Source organism: Alnus glutinosa, chromosome 2 (genome assembly GCF_958979055.1).
Source record: "Alnus glutinosa chromosome 2, dhAlnGlut1.1, whole genome shotgun sequence".
NCBI classification, from domain to species: Eukaryota; Viridiplantae; Streptophyta; class Magnoliopsida; order Fagales; family Betulaceae; genus Alnus; species Alnus glutinosa.
Genome location: NC_084887.1, coordinates 5933512 through 5949541, shown reverse-complemented (window position 1 = coordinate 5949541; position 16030 = coordinate 5933512). Strand labels below are relative to the sequence as shown.

The 16030-nt window shown below is 35.5% G+C and overlaps 1 protein-coding gene across 1 annotated transcript; it reads left to right on the top strand.

The window, feature by feature from the left end:
* The first annotated feature begins 13095 nt into the window (after positions 1-13095).
* Positions 13096-15725, top strand: LOC133860231 (G-type lectin S-receptor-like serine/threonine-protein kinase At4g03230). The gene is made up of 6 exons (XM_062295873.1): positions 13096-13105; positions 13629-13840; positions 13926-14133; positions 14261-14498; positions 14626-14776; positions 15345-15725. Exons 1-6 carry the CDS (start codon positions 13096-13098, stop codon positions 15645-15647), a joined length of 1122 nt encoding a protein of 373 aa, XP_062151857.1. The 3' UTR covers positions 15648-15725.
* Positions 15726-16030: the final 305 nt, after the last annotated feature.

The window sequence follows — 16030 nt, the reverse complement described above, 5'->3', positions numbered from 1 at the left end:
ATCTCGGGTAGAATTAAAATTGTTTAAACAGCCGTAGAAATTAAGAATTGAAAATTAAAAGGAGTATTCAAGAAGAGCTAGAATAAATAACAAATAAGAAAAAGAAAGACTCTAATTATCCCCAATAAAAAAAAAAAAAAAAAAAGAACATTAAGTTTGAAATACTAAAATTTAATTAATACTTCAAAAATAAATAATTTCATTGATTATGCATCCTTTATATAGACTAAGATATTACATTGTGGTACACACACGCAGTCCCTCCCTATATGTATCAAATAAGGTGTGTTTATGTTTATTATTTACTCGCGGGAAAAACACTGTCGAAATTGATAATGCATGCCACGATTTTGGAGAGACATAACAATTGATAAAATCAAAGGGAAACTGAATTTTAAAAAATGGGGGAATATCAATAACGAAATTTCTGCTGATATAATGATACAAGAGATTTGATAGAGAAATAAGAGAATGCTTAGGGATTTAAGGAATATGCAGGAAATATTTAAGGAGCGAGAGGAGATTTTGACAACGGCCGTGCTAAACATTCACTTCATTTTTTTATTTTTTATTTTTTTTATGCTCCATTTATTTTGACGTAAAATGTTTTCCGTCCGAATATACTTTCAAGGAAATTGTTTTTTCTAAAAATATTTTTCGGCGTTTGGCTCTTACGAAAAAATCACCAACGGTAAAAAACAACCGGTGACAAGATTCTATCATTGGTCGGCAAGATTTCGGTCACTTTCACCGAATTCCAGTTACTGTTATCGAAATTCGGTGATGGAGGCTGGAATCTGGCGGCAATGACCAGATTCCGACACAAATGGCTAGATTCCGGCCAAACTAACCGGCATCCGGCGACTTGGCACAAATGTATGCATACTCTATTAGTGAGAAACACCGGACGCGTGCGTGTGCGTGTGCGCGCTAGTGGACAAGGTGTTAGTAGCGCACTTGGCAATTAGCACAATTTAACACATAAAAATCTCTATTCTTCTATCTCTCTTAATATTCGAGTTTCTCAATAGAAACGATGAGAGTGGATCCTAAAAAAGTATTCGCTGTAACTCAATACAAAGCAATTCAATCAAAATTGGTGGGAGCAAATAATTTCTTAGAAAAAGCGACTCAGCAACGCACCTTAGGAGCATTTGATTTCCTATTTCTATTTCTGTTCTTATTTTATAGATAGTTATTCTTCTGTCATTCTGTGCTTCATACCAATTTCGATTTTGAAACTGTCCCAGGCATGGAAACTGTGGAAAGAAGACATGGCATTGGATTTAATGGACCAGACATTACGTGAAAGTTGCAACACAAACGACTTTTTGAGGTGTGTCAATGTTGGACTTTTATGCGTACAAGAAGACCCCAGTGATCGTCCCACTATGTCGAATGCAGTTTTCATACTTGGGAATGAAACTGCGACTCTCCCAACTCCTAAACAACCAGCCTTTGTTGTAAGGAGATCCCTTTCTAGCACAGGTTCTTCTTCTAGTAAATCACGAACATTTAATGAATTAACAGCTACCATTGAAGAAGGTCGATGATGATGGAAGTTCTCATCACGAGTCCTGTTTTCTCTTTACCAGTTTGTACTACTTCATCAGTACTGTAACTTCTTTTGCTAATAACAATCCATTCAATGTAATTTTATTTGTTTCCCATCTGTTTGAATTAACCTCCTGGTAGTTGTTTTTCTCCCCTGTTTTCTGATTAGATTGGCTGTGAATCTGGCTCCATTGTGTTTGTTATTTAATCCTTTCATTAGTACATTGCATTATTTTTTTTTTTTTAAGCAAGAAATTACTAAAAAGTGCAATTCTCTTACTTTAGTTACTACTTTGTCAATAAACATTTCAACAGTTTCTCTATTATTTTTTCTACATTTTTTAAATATTACTTATCAATCTTTTTTTATTATTATTATAATTATATTTTTGCAAATACTCATATTCTCTAACGGTCATATCTTTTTTTTCAACGCTCATATTATTATTTTTATTCTTAAAACCAAAATACTAATAAACAATACAAGCCCCCTTTTCTTTTTTTTTTCTTTTTTTTTTTTTTTCTCTTTTATGTTAATTTAAATATTTATAAATAAAAATAAAAACTACTGCCAAAATTCATTAACAGAACCACCACAATTTTTGCAGTTTGCTTTTACAAAAATGACCATGACATCCAAAATTCAACGCCTTAGTTATAGTCCTTGTACAATTAATTTGATTTTCATTTTTAACAAAAAAAGAAAAAAAAAAAAAAAAAAAAAAGAGAAAAACCATTCCGACTACAAATTTAAAGGTCAATTGTGTAAAAATCGTGTTTAAAAGCCTATAGAATTGCAGATGCCAAATCTTGTGGAGGTGATGAACAATAAAATAAAGCAATATTTTGCTACTTGTGGACCATTAGGGGTGTGCACGGGGCAGGCGGGGTGGACTTTCGCCCTTTTGCCCCCGCCCTGCACAGTTGCGGGTTGATAATTTTCAACCCGCAAACCACACAGTAAAGGGTGACACCGTGCAAGGCGGGTAAGCGCGGGGCGGGGGGTGCGAGTTGGGCGGGGCGGGTTTTTTTGAACGACTAGAAATATTACAGAGAAACATATTGAAAGCCAAGTGAAAGAAAGAAGCAGACCCGGAGGAAGTGGGCGTGAGGGAAATCGATGGAGACGTGGGAGACGACCTGGTCCATGTGCTTGGATGCCTCGCACCACGAGGCCCAGAAGTGTAGGACAACCGGTGCGCCACTCCCCAGCACGCTATCCAGCTCTGCCTTTGACTGCACATCCTTCATTGACCCATCCTTTCGTCCAAAATATCCCAAAATTAAGCGCGCAGAGAGAGAGAGAGAGAGAGAGAGCCTTTGATGCTCAAGAGAGACTTTGCTGTCCCAAAAACCCAGATCTCACCCGATCAAACAAAACACAAATCAACACCAAATCGCATGAAGATGGAGAGAATGAGAGCGTGAAACAAACCTGGAATTAAAAATGTCAAGAAAAGAAATGGTGAGGTAGGTATGTCTCAGTCTAGCCAGACGTAAACTACTTTAAAAAGGAAGAGATGAGTCAAGAAGATGAAGATTGAAGAGGCTTAGTGGAAGAGGCTGAAGAGCTGCACTTGTAATGGCCCACCCCGATGATATAATATTGTCCGCTTTTGGCTCCCCCGAACAAGGCTTCCCAGGAGGTCACCCATCCCTGGTACTACTCTCGTAAAAGCACGCTTAACTGTGGAGTTTTGATAGGTTTATGACTATTACGGCTTGAAAACGCATTGTGTCATGAAGGACATTTATACATATAAGCACATCCTTATTCCTAGGCGATGTGGGACATTACAATCACCCCTCTTGGGACCCAACGTCCCCGCTAGCGACCTTCATGGGATCACCCAATTCTTGGCATCCCAACAAGTGCCCGCTGGCGCCCTCATGGGCTTGTGCACAGTCCTCACATCTCAGGCTGGGAAATGACTCTGATACCATTTGTAACGATCCACCCCTAATGACACAATATTGTTCGCTTTTGGTTCTCCCGAATCAGGCTTTCCAAGAGGTCACCCATCCCTGATACTACTATCGCAGAAGCACGCTTAACTGCGGAGTTCTGATAGGTTTATAACCATCATGACTTTAAAACGCATTGTGTCATGAATGACATTTATACATATAAGCACATCCCTATTCTCAGGCGATGTGGAACATCACATCGCTAGGATTAGAGAATGAAGTGAAGAGTCGAAGACTCTAGAAAGTAGAAAATAAGATAAGAGGAAAAAATGATGTGGCGCCTTTAGTTAGAGTTAGGTTAGGGATTTTATTTATTTGTTTATTTATTTTTTAATTTTTAATTTTTTTTTCTTGCGGGGCTATCCCCGAAGTTTTTAAAAACTGCAACCCGCAACCTGCCTTGCCCCACAGGGGATGAACAAAATCCAACACCTATCCGCATAATAAACTTTCAAAACTATTGATTTCGGAGTAGGACGGGGCGGGAGACGCGGATCGGGACAGGTGGGTACTTGTTGTAGTAATCCCAAGGTAGATTACCATTGCAGCAAAATATGTGCTTTAGATTAGCGGAAAACAAGTTGTTTGAAGTGAAAAGCGGATGTAGTGGTCTCTTTTATTGAGACAAGAGTTACAAGTACTCAAAACACAAGAGTTTTGCATCCTCATTTTTTTCTTTCAATTTTACGCCCTCAAATTCCAAATGCTAGCTTCGCCCTTAATCATAACAATAATAATACTTGCAAAATATTAATAATAATAATAAGAAAATGCAGGAACCACAAAATGAAATCCAGAATTGCCGAATCAAATCCAAACAACATAAGCAAATCAAAGAAATGAGATCAAAACATTTGCCAAACCTAGGTAGACTCTCGCACAAGCATCATCACGTATATATACACAACCAAGCACTAAATTCACGCATTCCAATTGTCAAAACCGCTATTCAATTTAACGGTTGTGATTGCTGTTTGTTAAAGATAATAATTAATCGTCAAAAGCGATTGCAGTTACGGTTACGAAAGAATAACCACAACTGTTTTTCCACCCGTCCTTCAAGGATCATCAAGTTCCGCAAACAACTTGAAACAAGATTAATGCTTAAGCAAAAAAATTCCGCTGTTGGAGAACAAGTAACAAAGATTCTGCTAATCTATACATAATTTACGTATTTGACTTGCAGCAGAGATATCGACTTGTGGCAGAATTTTTTGTAGTTTCTGTCACACATCACGTACTCAAAGGCTGGCAGGATAAATGAAACTCATAATAACTATAATAATCATGATGATCGATTTTCGCACATAAAAATAACAAAATATATACCATTGACCAGCCGAAAGCTCCATTCTCTCTCCTCTTTGTGAATTCTTCCCTGTGCAAGCCGACATGGGAGGGAAGCCAAACCCCCCTTTTCCCTGTAACTTCTTCCCCCTTCCTTGCAACCCCACATTTCTCTCCTTCTCCTCTATTTGCCCATCCAACCAACCGGACAACCAAAAATCTTAAGAGTTTTTTTTCTAGAACCAACCAACCAACGTACCAAAGTTTTTGCCTCTTATTATAAGGTTACTATCCTGTCGGATCTATTTCTGGCTCTTTATCTTCTCATTCTGCTCTCAACATTGAACTCACCGGTTTTTCTCGTCTCCTGCCATAGTGTTTTGTGTAATTTTTGAATTTTTTTTTATATCGAAATCTTTGGATCTAGATCTACACTCTTTAGTCCATTTTTACATGACATGCGCCTCACCAGTAGGTTTGTTGGCGTCCTCCGAGTCCACCGATGGTCGTCGTGTTCTCCACTGCCGCCCACTCAACAGAATGTCAATCGCATGCGCTAGGATATTAAATTTATTGTTGTTAATGTAAAAGTAAAAGGAATTTGAGTTGATATCATTAAATTTATATCATTTGAGTTAATTAAGTAGAATATTTTTTATTTATGAGCTTGTAAAAATTAAGTTCGCCAACCTCGTATTTATATAACAATATACAATACTATAAAAATAATACAATTAAAGTTATACAAATATATATGAGTACGCATAAACCAAATCAAGTTTATATGAATTGGGCTAAGTTGAAATTTTTGCTTAAACTCACTTTGTTTAATAAACGAATCGAAATGTTTATATGAATTGAGTTTGATTTGTTTATATGAATCGAGTTCCATCTGTTTATGATCAACATTTCGATCTCTTTGTAGCCCTAACTTAGTGAACTCGGTAAGCATATATTCTTGCATATAATGATGTTTATATTTCAAAGTTAAAAAGCTTTCTTACGTGTTGCTGGACGTGCAAATAAGTTCATCAGACCAGGATCGATAATACTTGAAGATTAAATAACAAATTCGTTCTCTCTTTTCTTTGGAAAGAAGCTCCTCCTCACTTGTTTTCCTCGTTTTATTTATTTATTTAATATTTTTTTAAACTTCCTTCACAGTTGCATATAAAAGTTTAATTTTTTAAACTTTCTTTACTTGTTGCTGTTTTTTGTTGTTTTGGGTTTTTTCGATTCTGTTCATTTTCTATTGTTGTGTCTTTGTTTTCACTTTTTGGTGTTGCTTTTTGTAGGATTTTGTCTCCTTGTTCTTACGTGGTTTGAGCTTCTTGAGGACACTTTTGCAGTGGTTGCTGTAGCGTCTTAGCAGAGGTCGGAAAACGGGAAAAGGGTTGTCCTTCCTGTGCCCTTTTTGCTTCAGAAATCGCTTTATGCATGCGGCTCTTTCACAGAGTACCGAGTCATTTTTTGACTCCTTTCATTCTAGTCGTTTGTATGTTTTATACTGTAATTTTTCGTTTTGAGTAGGTTGTAAGGGAGTTTACCTCGTTTTCGGTGTTTATTATTATTTTTTTTCAGTAATCCCTTTCTTTATTTGCTTAAAAAAAGAAAAAAAAGAAAAAAGAAGAAGCTTTCTTAAGTAGTGATCAGTTTATGTTTTCGGTTAAGGTCAAAGAAATTAAGGGTGCAAATTAAGGTCGTTCTTCAAATAGAAAGCCGTGTGGAATCATTTGTTATATTCCTTCTTAGAAAGGGCTGAAAGAGGGAGACGACCTTGACGTTTACATACGAGCTTGTCATATTTTAATTAAAATTATATATATTCAACTAATTCTAGAATTTGCCTGAAGTGATCATTTTCAAGTCCTTCTCATGCACCCACGCATGTCACGCCACAATGGATACTTTATATGCACGCTGACTTGGTCAACTCGGACCATTTGTAAAAATAAATTATATATTTTCTATAGAATTTTTTTTTATGAAATTATGCACAAAGATCAATGCGCCCTAATTAAGGTGATTGAGATTTTCTTGAAGTGTAAAAGCATTCCTAGCCGCTTCATTAAAATAGTTTTTTAATTATTTTAATGAGGTAATTTCGAGAAAACACATAAAAATACTCTCAATAGCCTTACTACTATAATCAAAAAAAATTTGTAAGTGTGAACAGTACTCACTAAAAAATTTTGTATTTTGGAATGTTTATTAATATTTTTGTTTTGAAAAAAGAAAATAAAAGAGATTTTTTATTTTTTTATTTTATTTTATCAAACGTGGTGGATTAGGCATTTGACCATCTTATCTGAAAATCAATTGGTGTCTAGTGAGGGAAGCCAAAGCCTATGACATTCAAAATCGTACCCCGCAAAGTGTGTTCTAAGAGTCGATCGTCCATTTGGGCAGAACGACACTATTACATCTCAACAAAATGAAACACGGAAACCTATAAATGTTGAATGTTGAATGTGACGCATAATATCACATAGACATTCAACATTTATGGGGTTTTACATTAAAAAAGGGACTGCAAACTTTTATCATTTCCTCAAAATCCTAGTCACCACTTTCATATATATTTGGTATTTCGAGTAATACTATTTAGTAGATTGTTATTCGATTGTCATATAATAAGAATGGAGTGACAATGAAAATCAGCATTTGGATAATAAGCAAGGGCTTGCAAAAAGAAAAAAAATAAAATAAGATCAATGAATGATTTTCACTGTAACGTTATTCCAATTGTATGATAATCGTATAATAATTTACTAAATAATATTTCACTTGGTTTCTTATGCACGTTGAAAAGTGAGCGTGGCAAAAACACAAAGATCGATGTACATCTTTACTCTTCAACATATGTACCATTAAATTGTGGATTTCATTCACTCTAATGTAGATGTACATTCCATGTACGTGAGGCTAGCAATAGATCAGAATCTTCTACAATTATTTTTTCTAATTTAAGATAATTCGGGCAGGTGATTATGAGAGACTACTTATAGTATCCATCTGACCAAATAAAAATTGGGCTGCCAATTTTTCTCTCTATATATCTTTCACCTCAGTTTTATTTTTTTATTTTTTTATTTTTTTTGTCTTCCACCAACAATTTTTTTTCATTTATTACTATTATGATTTTTCTGAAAATATTTTTCAACGTTTGGCTCGTACGAAAAAATCACCAACGACCTAAAATGGAATCCGACAACATCCGGCCGCTGTCGCCAGATTTCGACCAAACTAACCAAAATCTTGTCTACCAGAATCTGGCAAAGTCGTAAATTCGGGAATCTTAGGTGGTAAAGTCGGGTTACCAACAAACTCTAGTGCCCGGTGGTGGCGTCCCACAAACGTGCATGCAATAATAAAGAGTTTAAATCCAGAAAATGATACACGGTTTTCAAAATTGTAAATAGTTTTTCAAAAATTAAAGAAGATTTTATGGTCAAATTGAAAATGATTTCCATTGACTGTTATTTTTGCCCCCACTAAACACTAAAAAATGCCGAAAACATTTTCTAGAAAATATTTTACGCTAAAACAAACAAAACATAAAATCAATTACAAACATAGCAAGTTGTCCAACAAATGAAATCCTCCCATGAATGTCTATAGCAATTTCGGCAACCTATAATTAATTCATAGGTTGACCTCATACTTGCTACACAAGTTAATTTCTATGAACACCATAACACGAGCATTCATCACATAATTCTCATATGGCCTCCATTCATAGCTTATTGCCATCTTTGGGAATATATATTATTGTCTCATGAACGACAAATGGAGTCCAGGTAATCTTCCTTCCATTATATATATATATATATATATATATGACATGAAGATGCCATTGACTCGGCCCTCACCTGCTACGGAGGACCAGATTAATTTATGGGGACAAACATAAGAGAACAATGAAGTCAATCGATTGATGGAGATCGAAGAGACAAAAATTAGGGCTAAGACCTCAAATATTTGGGACCCGTTTGACCATGTTATGTTTTGTTTTTTATTCTTTTTTGGATAAATGAAAACTTTATAGAAGAAACACTCAAACAGAACAAACAAACAATGAATACAGAACGAAACAGGAACCAAAGCAATGATCTCATCATCACAATATAATGAATAGTATTTGATGGCAGGATGGAATGATCTGATAATAAAAATAGCCCAAGATGATCCCAGCACCATTTGTATTAAATGCAGGCAAAGAGTAAGCACACAAACTATATAAGTGTGTAAGCAAACAAGGAAGCCTTCCTTTACAATAGGCCTAGCTACCATATTAATTGTACTGTAGCAGTGGTTTAGGTTGTAAATTATTTCCGAGTTCTCAAAGTTATAGGATCTCATACTCAACCTTCTTTGCAAACCGAGGGAATAAAAACTTATCCATCTTACAAAAACAAAGAAGCAACCTATATTGATATCTCTCACTTGAACCTCATCCAATAGCTCTACTGGCCCTTGACACCTAACAAGTATGAAAAGAATATCTGTGAAGAAATTTGAAAAATAGAGACTCCTAATTTAACTTGTGTATGATCAATTGTGCAACAAATAAAATATTTAAATGCGAAATTTAAAATAGACAAATATTTTATTGATGAAATAAAAACTCTTATTAAGAGAAAAACTACTCCGAGACAACCAAACCTATGATAGTCACTATTCAGAAAACAAAGCTAGTTACAAATTAAGCACTCGTATTCACATACTTCTGATGTGGTAGTCATACCTTTAACTCTGATACGTACCTATACGTGACGTACGCTTCCCAACCAAACCCCGTGTTTGAAGGAATATTTAATGGACTCATTTAGCTTAGGCCGGACTCCTCCTTAAGCTATACTTCAATGGATTGACCAAATCACACAATAAAAACCCTAAAAGAGCTTGCAGATCTACAATCTCTATCTAAACACCCTCTTTTAGTACAATGAAATTCAGTACTGAATTCTTAAAAAATATATGCCTAGAGACCTCTATATATAAGCTTTAGAAGACCTAATACAACTCTGATTCGGAGTTCTACAAGCGGCGTTCAAACCAAGACATTGGGCGCGCATCCGGACGGCAAGAAGCAATTGACTTCTTTTCACATGGTCCACGCGTTTATTCATTAATCTTTAGTCATCGCGTCCGAATGGCCTTGCCTTAATGTCTGAACAGTTGCATGCTATCTTCACTATTCCCAACCTTCAGTTTGCTGTTCGAATACCTGTGCGAACATGTGCTCTCAAGATTTGGTGTCCACTGGGCTTTTCGGACATTTGTGCAAACATGAGTTCCCTGTAGTTGGTGTCTGTTGAGGTGTTCGGACACTTATTCGAACATCGATGGGAGTTCGGTCGCTTCCTCTGGGCCGCTTGGATGGTAACAAGGGAATCGCCTTTGCTGAGCTGTAAGTGCGTCAGAATTTTCCTTAACTTCCGAAAATTGTCTTTCTTGATATTTGTGATACTGAACTTGTCATATTAATGTTTTCCATGTTGGAAAAATATCTGAATCTTCTAAAGCATCTGAATAAATACGGCATCCATGTTAAAGCAGCACACTAATATGGTAGTCATTTTGTCAACAAAATGTAGCCAATAAACTAACAAAATTGAAATGGCAAACAAAATTAGCAGCTAAATCTTACATGTATACCAGACAGCATTAATTGTGGCTTGAGTAACTTACCATCACTTGAGTCCTTTAACGCCAGAATTTCTTGCATATATTTTTCTCTTTACATCCTACATACACTTAAAAATGAAAGTGTTATATATTGTTAATCCATTGCATTGTTTACACAAAGTTATTTAACCTCGGTAAACATGTCAAAGGAGCTAGGTTTACTAACTCAAAGTTTTTAAATAGAAAATTGTCCGAAGTTCTTACCCTTTAATACAAACCAAAGCTTAAACAAATTCTTAAACAAAATACAGTCAAAGCGCTCTCAAATGTCACTTTCATTCGATTGACCTCCACTAGAGCTCTCTCTCTATGCCTAGGAAGAATAGAATTGATATCAAAAATCAATGATCTTTATAACAATTATTTGATATTTGTGTGTGAAAAAGTAAATGGGATAGGCAAGATTCTCTAACCCTTAAGTATGTAGAAGTATACTATCCAGCTATACCTGCATAGTAGCATGCGATGCCTGCAGAGTAGCATACAATGCCAGCATAGTAGCTTGTGATGACTCCAGCCTAGAAATATGGGATATTGATTCTTCCAATTTTTTCTTAGTCTCTTTGCTGTTTGATCTTGCACTCATTGTGGCTATGAGACTGGGTGGCATGGTGCGCACGAGAGGACCTTGACAGTGTAGGTATGACACTGCCCCTCATTCTTCGAACGTGTCCTGAGTGATGCCCCCCTAGTACCTGTGAAACTATTTCTTTTTCGGTGGAATTCAAGTTGTTGGAGTTTGCCATTGCCTCCATTTCATTCTGAACAAGCCATATAAACCTTAGCAAAATAACTCTTGCATGTTAATTACACATATTTATCATGAATAAGCATTTCATTTACTTACATATAGCTTCTCAACTTCTGGGTTCACAAAAGTCCCATTCTTTCTTATGTTGGTGTCCTTATAAATTGCAATAGGTTTGGGCCTTTGAGAAGTAGTCTTTGCCTACACATAATTAATAGTTACACTTAATAACATTACTATAAAATTATATTACTATAAAATCCTTACCTTCTCGTAAATAACATTGACGAATGAATAGGTGCCGGTGGTATGATTTGTTACCATGACACTTCTATTTACCTTATTCCAGGTTGACACCTGGCCTCCTTTAAAATTTTAACCAAAAATAAAATATTCATTACATTTCTTACAATTGTATGCAAATCTTATCAATCTTAATTGACTATTCAGGATAATAAGATATACTTACACCCAGTACTTGGATTTGAATGAGTCACATATAGCAAGCCATTTTTCCTGAGAAACACCTTCAGGAACAGGGAGGACGTGAATGTAAGGATACTGCTAAGTCATTTTCACCTTTGGAGCGGGAACAAATTAAAGTTGCATGAGATAGATAAAACCCATTAGCTCACAAGTAATCCTAGATATGGGTCATAAAATTGACATAGCTTTTGTTCAAGGGAAAGTGTAACAATGTGCTAATAGATTCATACGTGAGAGGAAGATTGTTAAGTACACACGTCTAGAATTAAAAAATTAAAAAATTAAAAATAAAAATAAAAATGTTTCACATTCGTTTTCCTATTCGTTTGTGAAGAAACTTGTAATGAAATGGAACGTACTAAAATATAAAAACAAGGATTTATGGGTGGTTCGGTATTAGACACCTACGTTTACCACAAGGAAAGAGTCCAATAAGGCTACATTTTCGCTCTTATTGCTCGATTGATTTACATTACAAATGACTCATATTTATAAGAGAATTTGGGTTGGCCGGTTAATATAATATCAAATCAGTTTTGATTACAATCAAATCTGATTTCCGAAAAGATAGGAGATGATATGTAGTCATATAGACCATACGGAGAATGGTTATGATCACTACTATATATTATCATAAACTATGTAAGGATAAACCATATGGATGATGGATGATGGTTATGATCACTATTATATAATACAATTAACTAATCTTCTCATTAGCATGTTTTCTGTTTCCAAACTAAAAAATACTGTCTCTAGGGTTACACCTTAATGATTTCATATATGTATTATTTTTCTTGTTGGCATAATTGTAGAGACAACATTCAAAATGAATTTATGTAACCCATGGCATTCTATAGACATTATTTTGTTTAACTAAATTAGGCTCATTGCATGAGGTTAGTTCCGTGAGAATTTACTTACTAAGAGTCTTGGACTTACACAGTTACTTCCTTTACACCTATAAAACATTTATTTGTTTTACAGCTTAGAAGGTACTAGTGCATGTTAGAGGTTAGAGTTTGTTCATCAGGCTTAGGATGTGGAGCAAGAGCCCTTTGGCCATTTTACTATATTTTTCAGTATTGATGCATCTCAATGACGTTATTTTGTCATAGTTAGTTGTTGCTATCTTTAAGGATTTCGATTTGTAATTATTTAAGAAATGTTATTGAGGTATTAATTGTAGATCAAATCATATTTTTCACATTCCACTATTTTCTACATTTTGATAGGTGTTATAGGGTAGTATTCTCAGTTAATTAAAAGTTAATTAATTTGAGAAGCATTGTTAGTGACTCTTCACGTTAACTATTTTAATCAATTAATTCTGAGAGAGTTACAGGTTGTGGCCACCTCCGATGGCTCCAGGTGATATGACAACTCCGGAATGGTGAGTGGTGTGGCTATCCCTTAGTAACAACAAAGAAGGGGAGGGGGGATCCAACATTTTTTTGGCCTGACGTGATGATCCAAAGTCTTGTCTCATAGGTTCGGTGGGGGTGGCCAAACACCCTGCTTATCCTCAAGGGAGTGGTCGGCCCTCATAGACGATATAAGAAAGAAGAGAGAGAGGGAAAATATTTTTTGAGCCAAAATTAATGATAGTGCCACGTTTCACTATCATGTTTGTGCAGAAGTTAGTTGTACATAATTTCTTTTTCAATCTTGCATCCAAAATGAAAAATTTTGCAAAGACTTTAACTTTGGAGGCAAGATAAAAAATGGGCAACATTAAAAATTGTTAAAACTTGGTTGTGGTATATTGCAAATTTTTTTACTTTAAAAATAAGATTGAAAAAAGAAAAAAGCGAAACGTTAAATTTTTTTTTTTTTTTTTCTTTCTTCCATTAGATTGGCAAACGGCTGATTTTAAATTTTCTTTTGAAATCAGATAACAGGGGAAGCAATCAGGGAAGCATCGCATTGCACTTGTACGACACTGAGAGACGTATCAAAGATTTTATAGATTCAACTGAGTTAAGAGAAGATGATAAGAAAGGCATAGATGTACCATTTGTTGCTTTGGCAACCATACTAGCTGCAACAGACAACTTCTCAGAGGCAAACAAGCTTGGACAAGGGGGATTTGGGCCTGTTTACAAGGTAAAAACCTCTTTCCTCAATAATCATAAAATTCATATTAAACAATTTTATGGTTAAACAAGGATAATGGGTATGGAACATTCAGGGTAAGTTTCCAGGAGGACAACTTATTACTATAAAGAGGCTGTCACGAGGTTCAGGACAAGGCTTAGAAGAATTTAAGAATGAGGTTGTGTTGATTGCCAAACTTCAGCATAGGAATCTTGTTAGACTTTTGGGCTATTGCATTGACAGAGATGAAAAGATGTTACTCTATGAATATATGCCCAACAAAAGCTTAGACTCCTTATTTGGTTAGCCTCCCAACCTAAATCTTTTAAACTTTTCACTGCATAAATATATGAAATATTACCAAATACCAATAAAAAGCAGCTGAAGATGGTCACTAACTTTTTTCTGGAACTGAAAATGATATATAAGATCGAACACTATGTGTGTTATTGAACTGGGAGATACGCTTTGACATCATTTTGGGAATCGCTCGAGGGCTGCTTTATCTTCACCAAGATTCTAGGCTGAGGATCATTCATAGAGATTTGAAGACAAGTAATGTCCTGCTAAATGAGGAGATGAACCCCAAGATTTCTGACTTCGGCTTGGCCAGGATCTTTGAAGGCAAACAAACTGAGGCAACCACGACCAGGGTAGTAGGGACTTAGTAAGTTTCAATGTGGATGGTTAATCTCTAAAGCACTCTAATTGTTTACACTTTTGTATGACATTTTTCCCTTCCCCAACCTTCATTCCTTCATTCACTAACTATTTGAAAAATTATGGTCATGCAGCGGCTACATGTCTCCTGAATATGCTTTGGATGGGTTTTTCTCATTCAAGTCTGATGTCTTTAGCTTTGGTGTGGTTGCACTTGAGATTATTAGTGGGAAAAGGAGCACAGGATTTTTCCAGTTAGAAGAGTCTTTGAGTCTTCTAGGCTATGTAAGTGCGATGAAGTGTTTTATATGTTAAAGAGTTTTCAAAATCAATTTATTATATATATGGTTTGAGAATGTTTTAAAAAGAGCCTTGGAAGAAGAAACAAAGAAATTGAAGTATGCATTTATGAGGCCAACTCACACTAAACTATTGCTTTAAAGCAAACAATACTTGAGTGTATGCACTTGTATGCATACTCTATTACAGTGAGAAGCATCGGACGCGTGCGTGTGCATGCTAGTGGACAAGGTGCTAGTGGCGCATTTGGCACTCAGCACAATTTAACACACAAAAATCTCTTTTCTTCCATCTCTCTTAATATTCGAGTTTCTCTCTCTTGCTAAAATAGAGACAATGAGAGTATATCCTGAAGAAGTATTCGCTGTAACCCAATGCATACAAATTCAATCATCAAAATTGGTGGGAGCAAATAATTTCTTTGAAAAAGAGACCCAGCAACACACCTTAGGAGCATTTGATTTCCTATTTCTATTTCTGTTCTTATTTTATAGATAGTTATTCTTCTATCATTCTGTGCTTGATACCAATTTCGACTTTGAAACTGTCCCAGGCATGGAAACTGTGGAAAGAAGACAGGGCATTGGATTTAATGGACCAGACATTACGTGAAAGTTGCAACACAAACGAATTTTTGAGGTGTGTCAATGTTGGACTTTTATGTGTACAAGAAGACCCCAGTGATCGTCCCACTATGTCGAATGCAGTTTTCATGCTTGGGAATGAAACTGCGACTCTCCCAACTCCTAAACAACCAGCCTTTGTCGTAAGGAGACCCCTTTCTAGCACAGGTTCTTCTTCTAGTAGACCACGATCATTTAATGAATTAACAGCTACCATTGAAGAAGGTCGATGATGATGGAAGTTCTTATCATGAGTCCTGTTTTCTCTTTACCAGTTTCTACTGCTTAATCAGTACTGTAACTTCTTTTGCTATAACAATCCATTCAATGTAATTTTATTTGTTTCCCATCTGTTTGAATTAACCTCAAGTAGTTGTTTTTCTCCCGTGTTTGTTATTTAATCCTTTCATCTAAAGTGCAGTAATTAATTAATGTCTATGGCAAATTTCCTCCTCTTGATGCAGAACTGCAAATAAAGCATGTACTAATGAAAGGATTAAATAACAAACACAATGGAGCCAGATTCTCTTACTTTAGTTACTACTTTGTCAATACACATTTCAACAGTTTTTCTATTATTTTTTCTACATTTTTTAAATATTACTTATCATTTTTT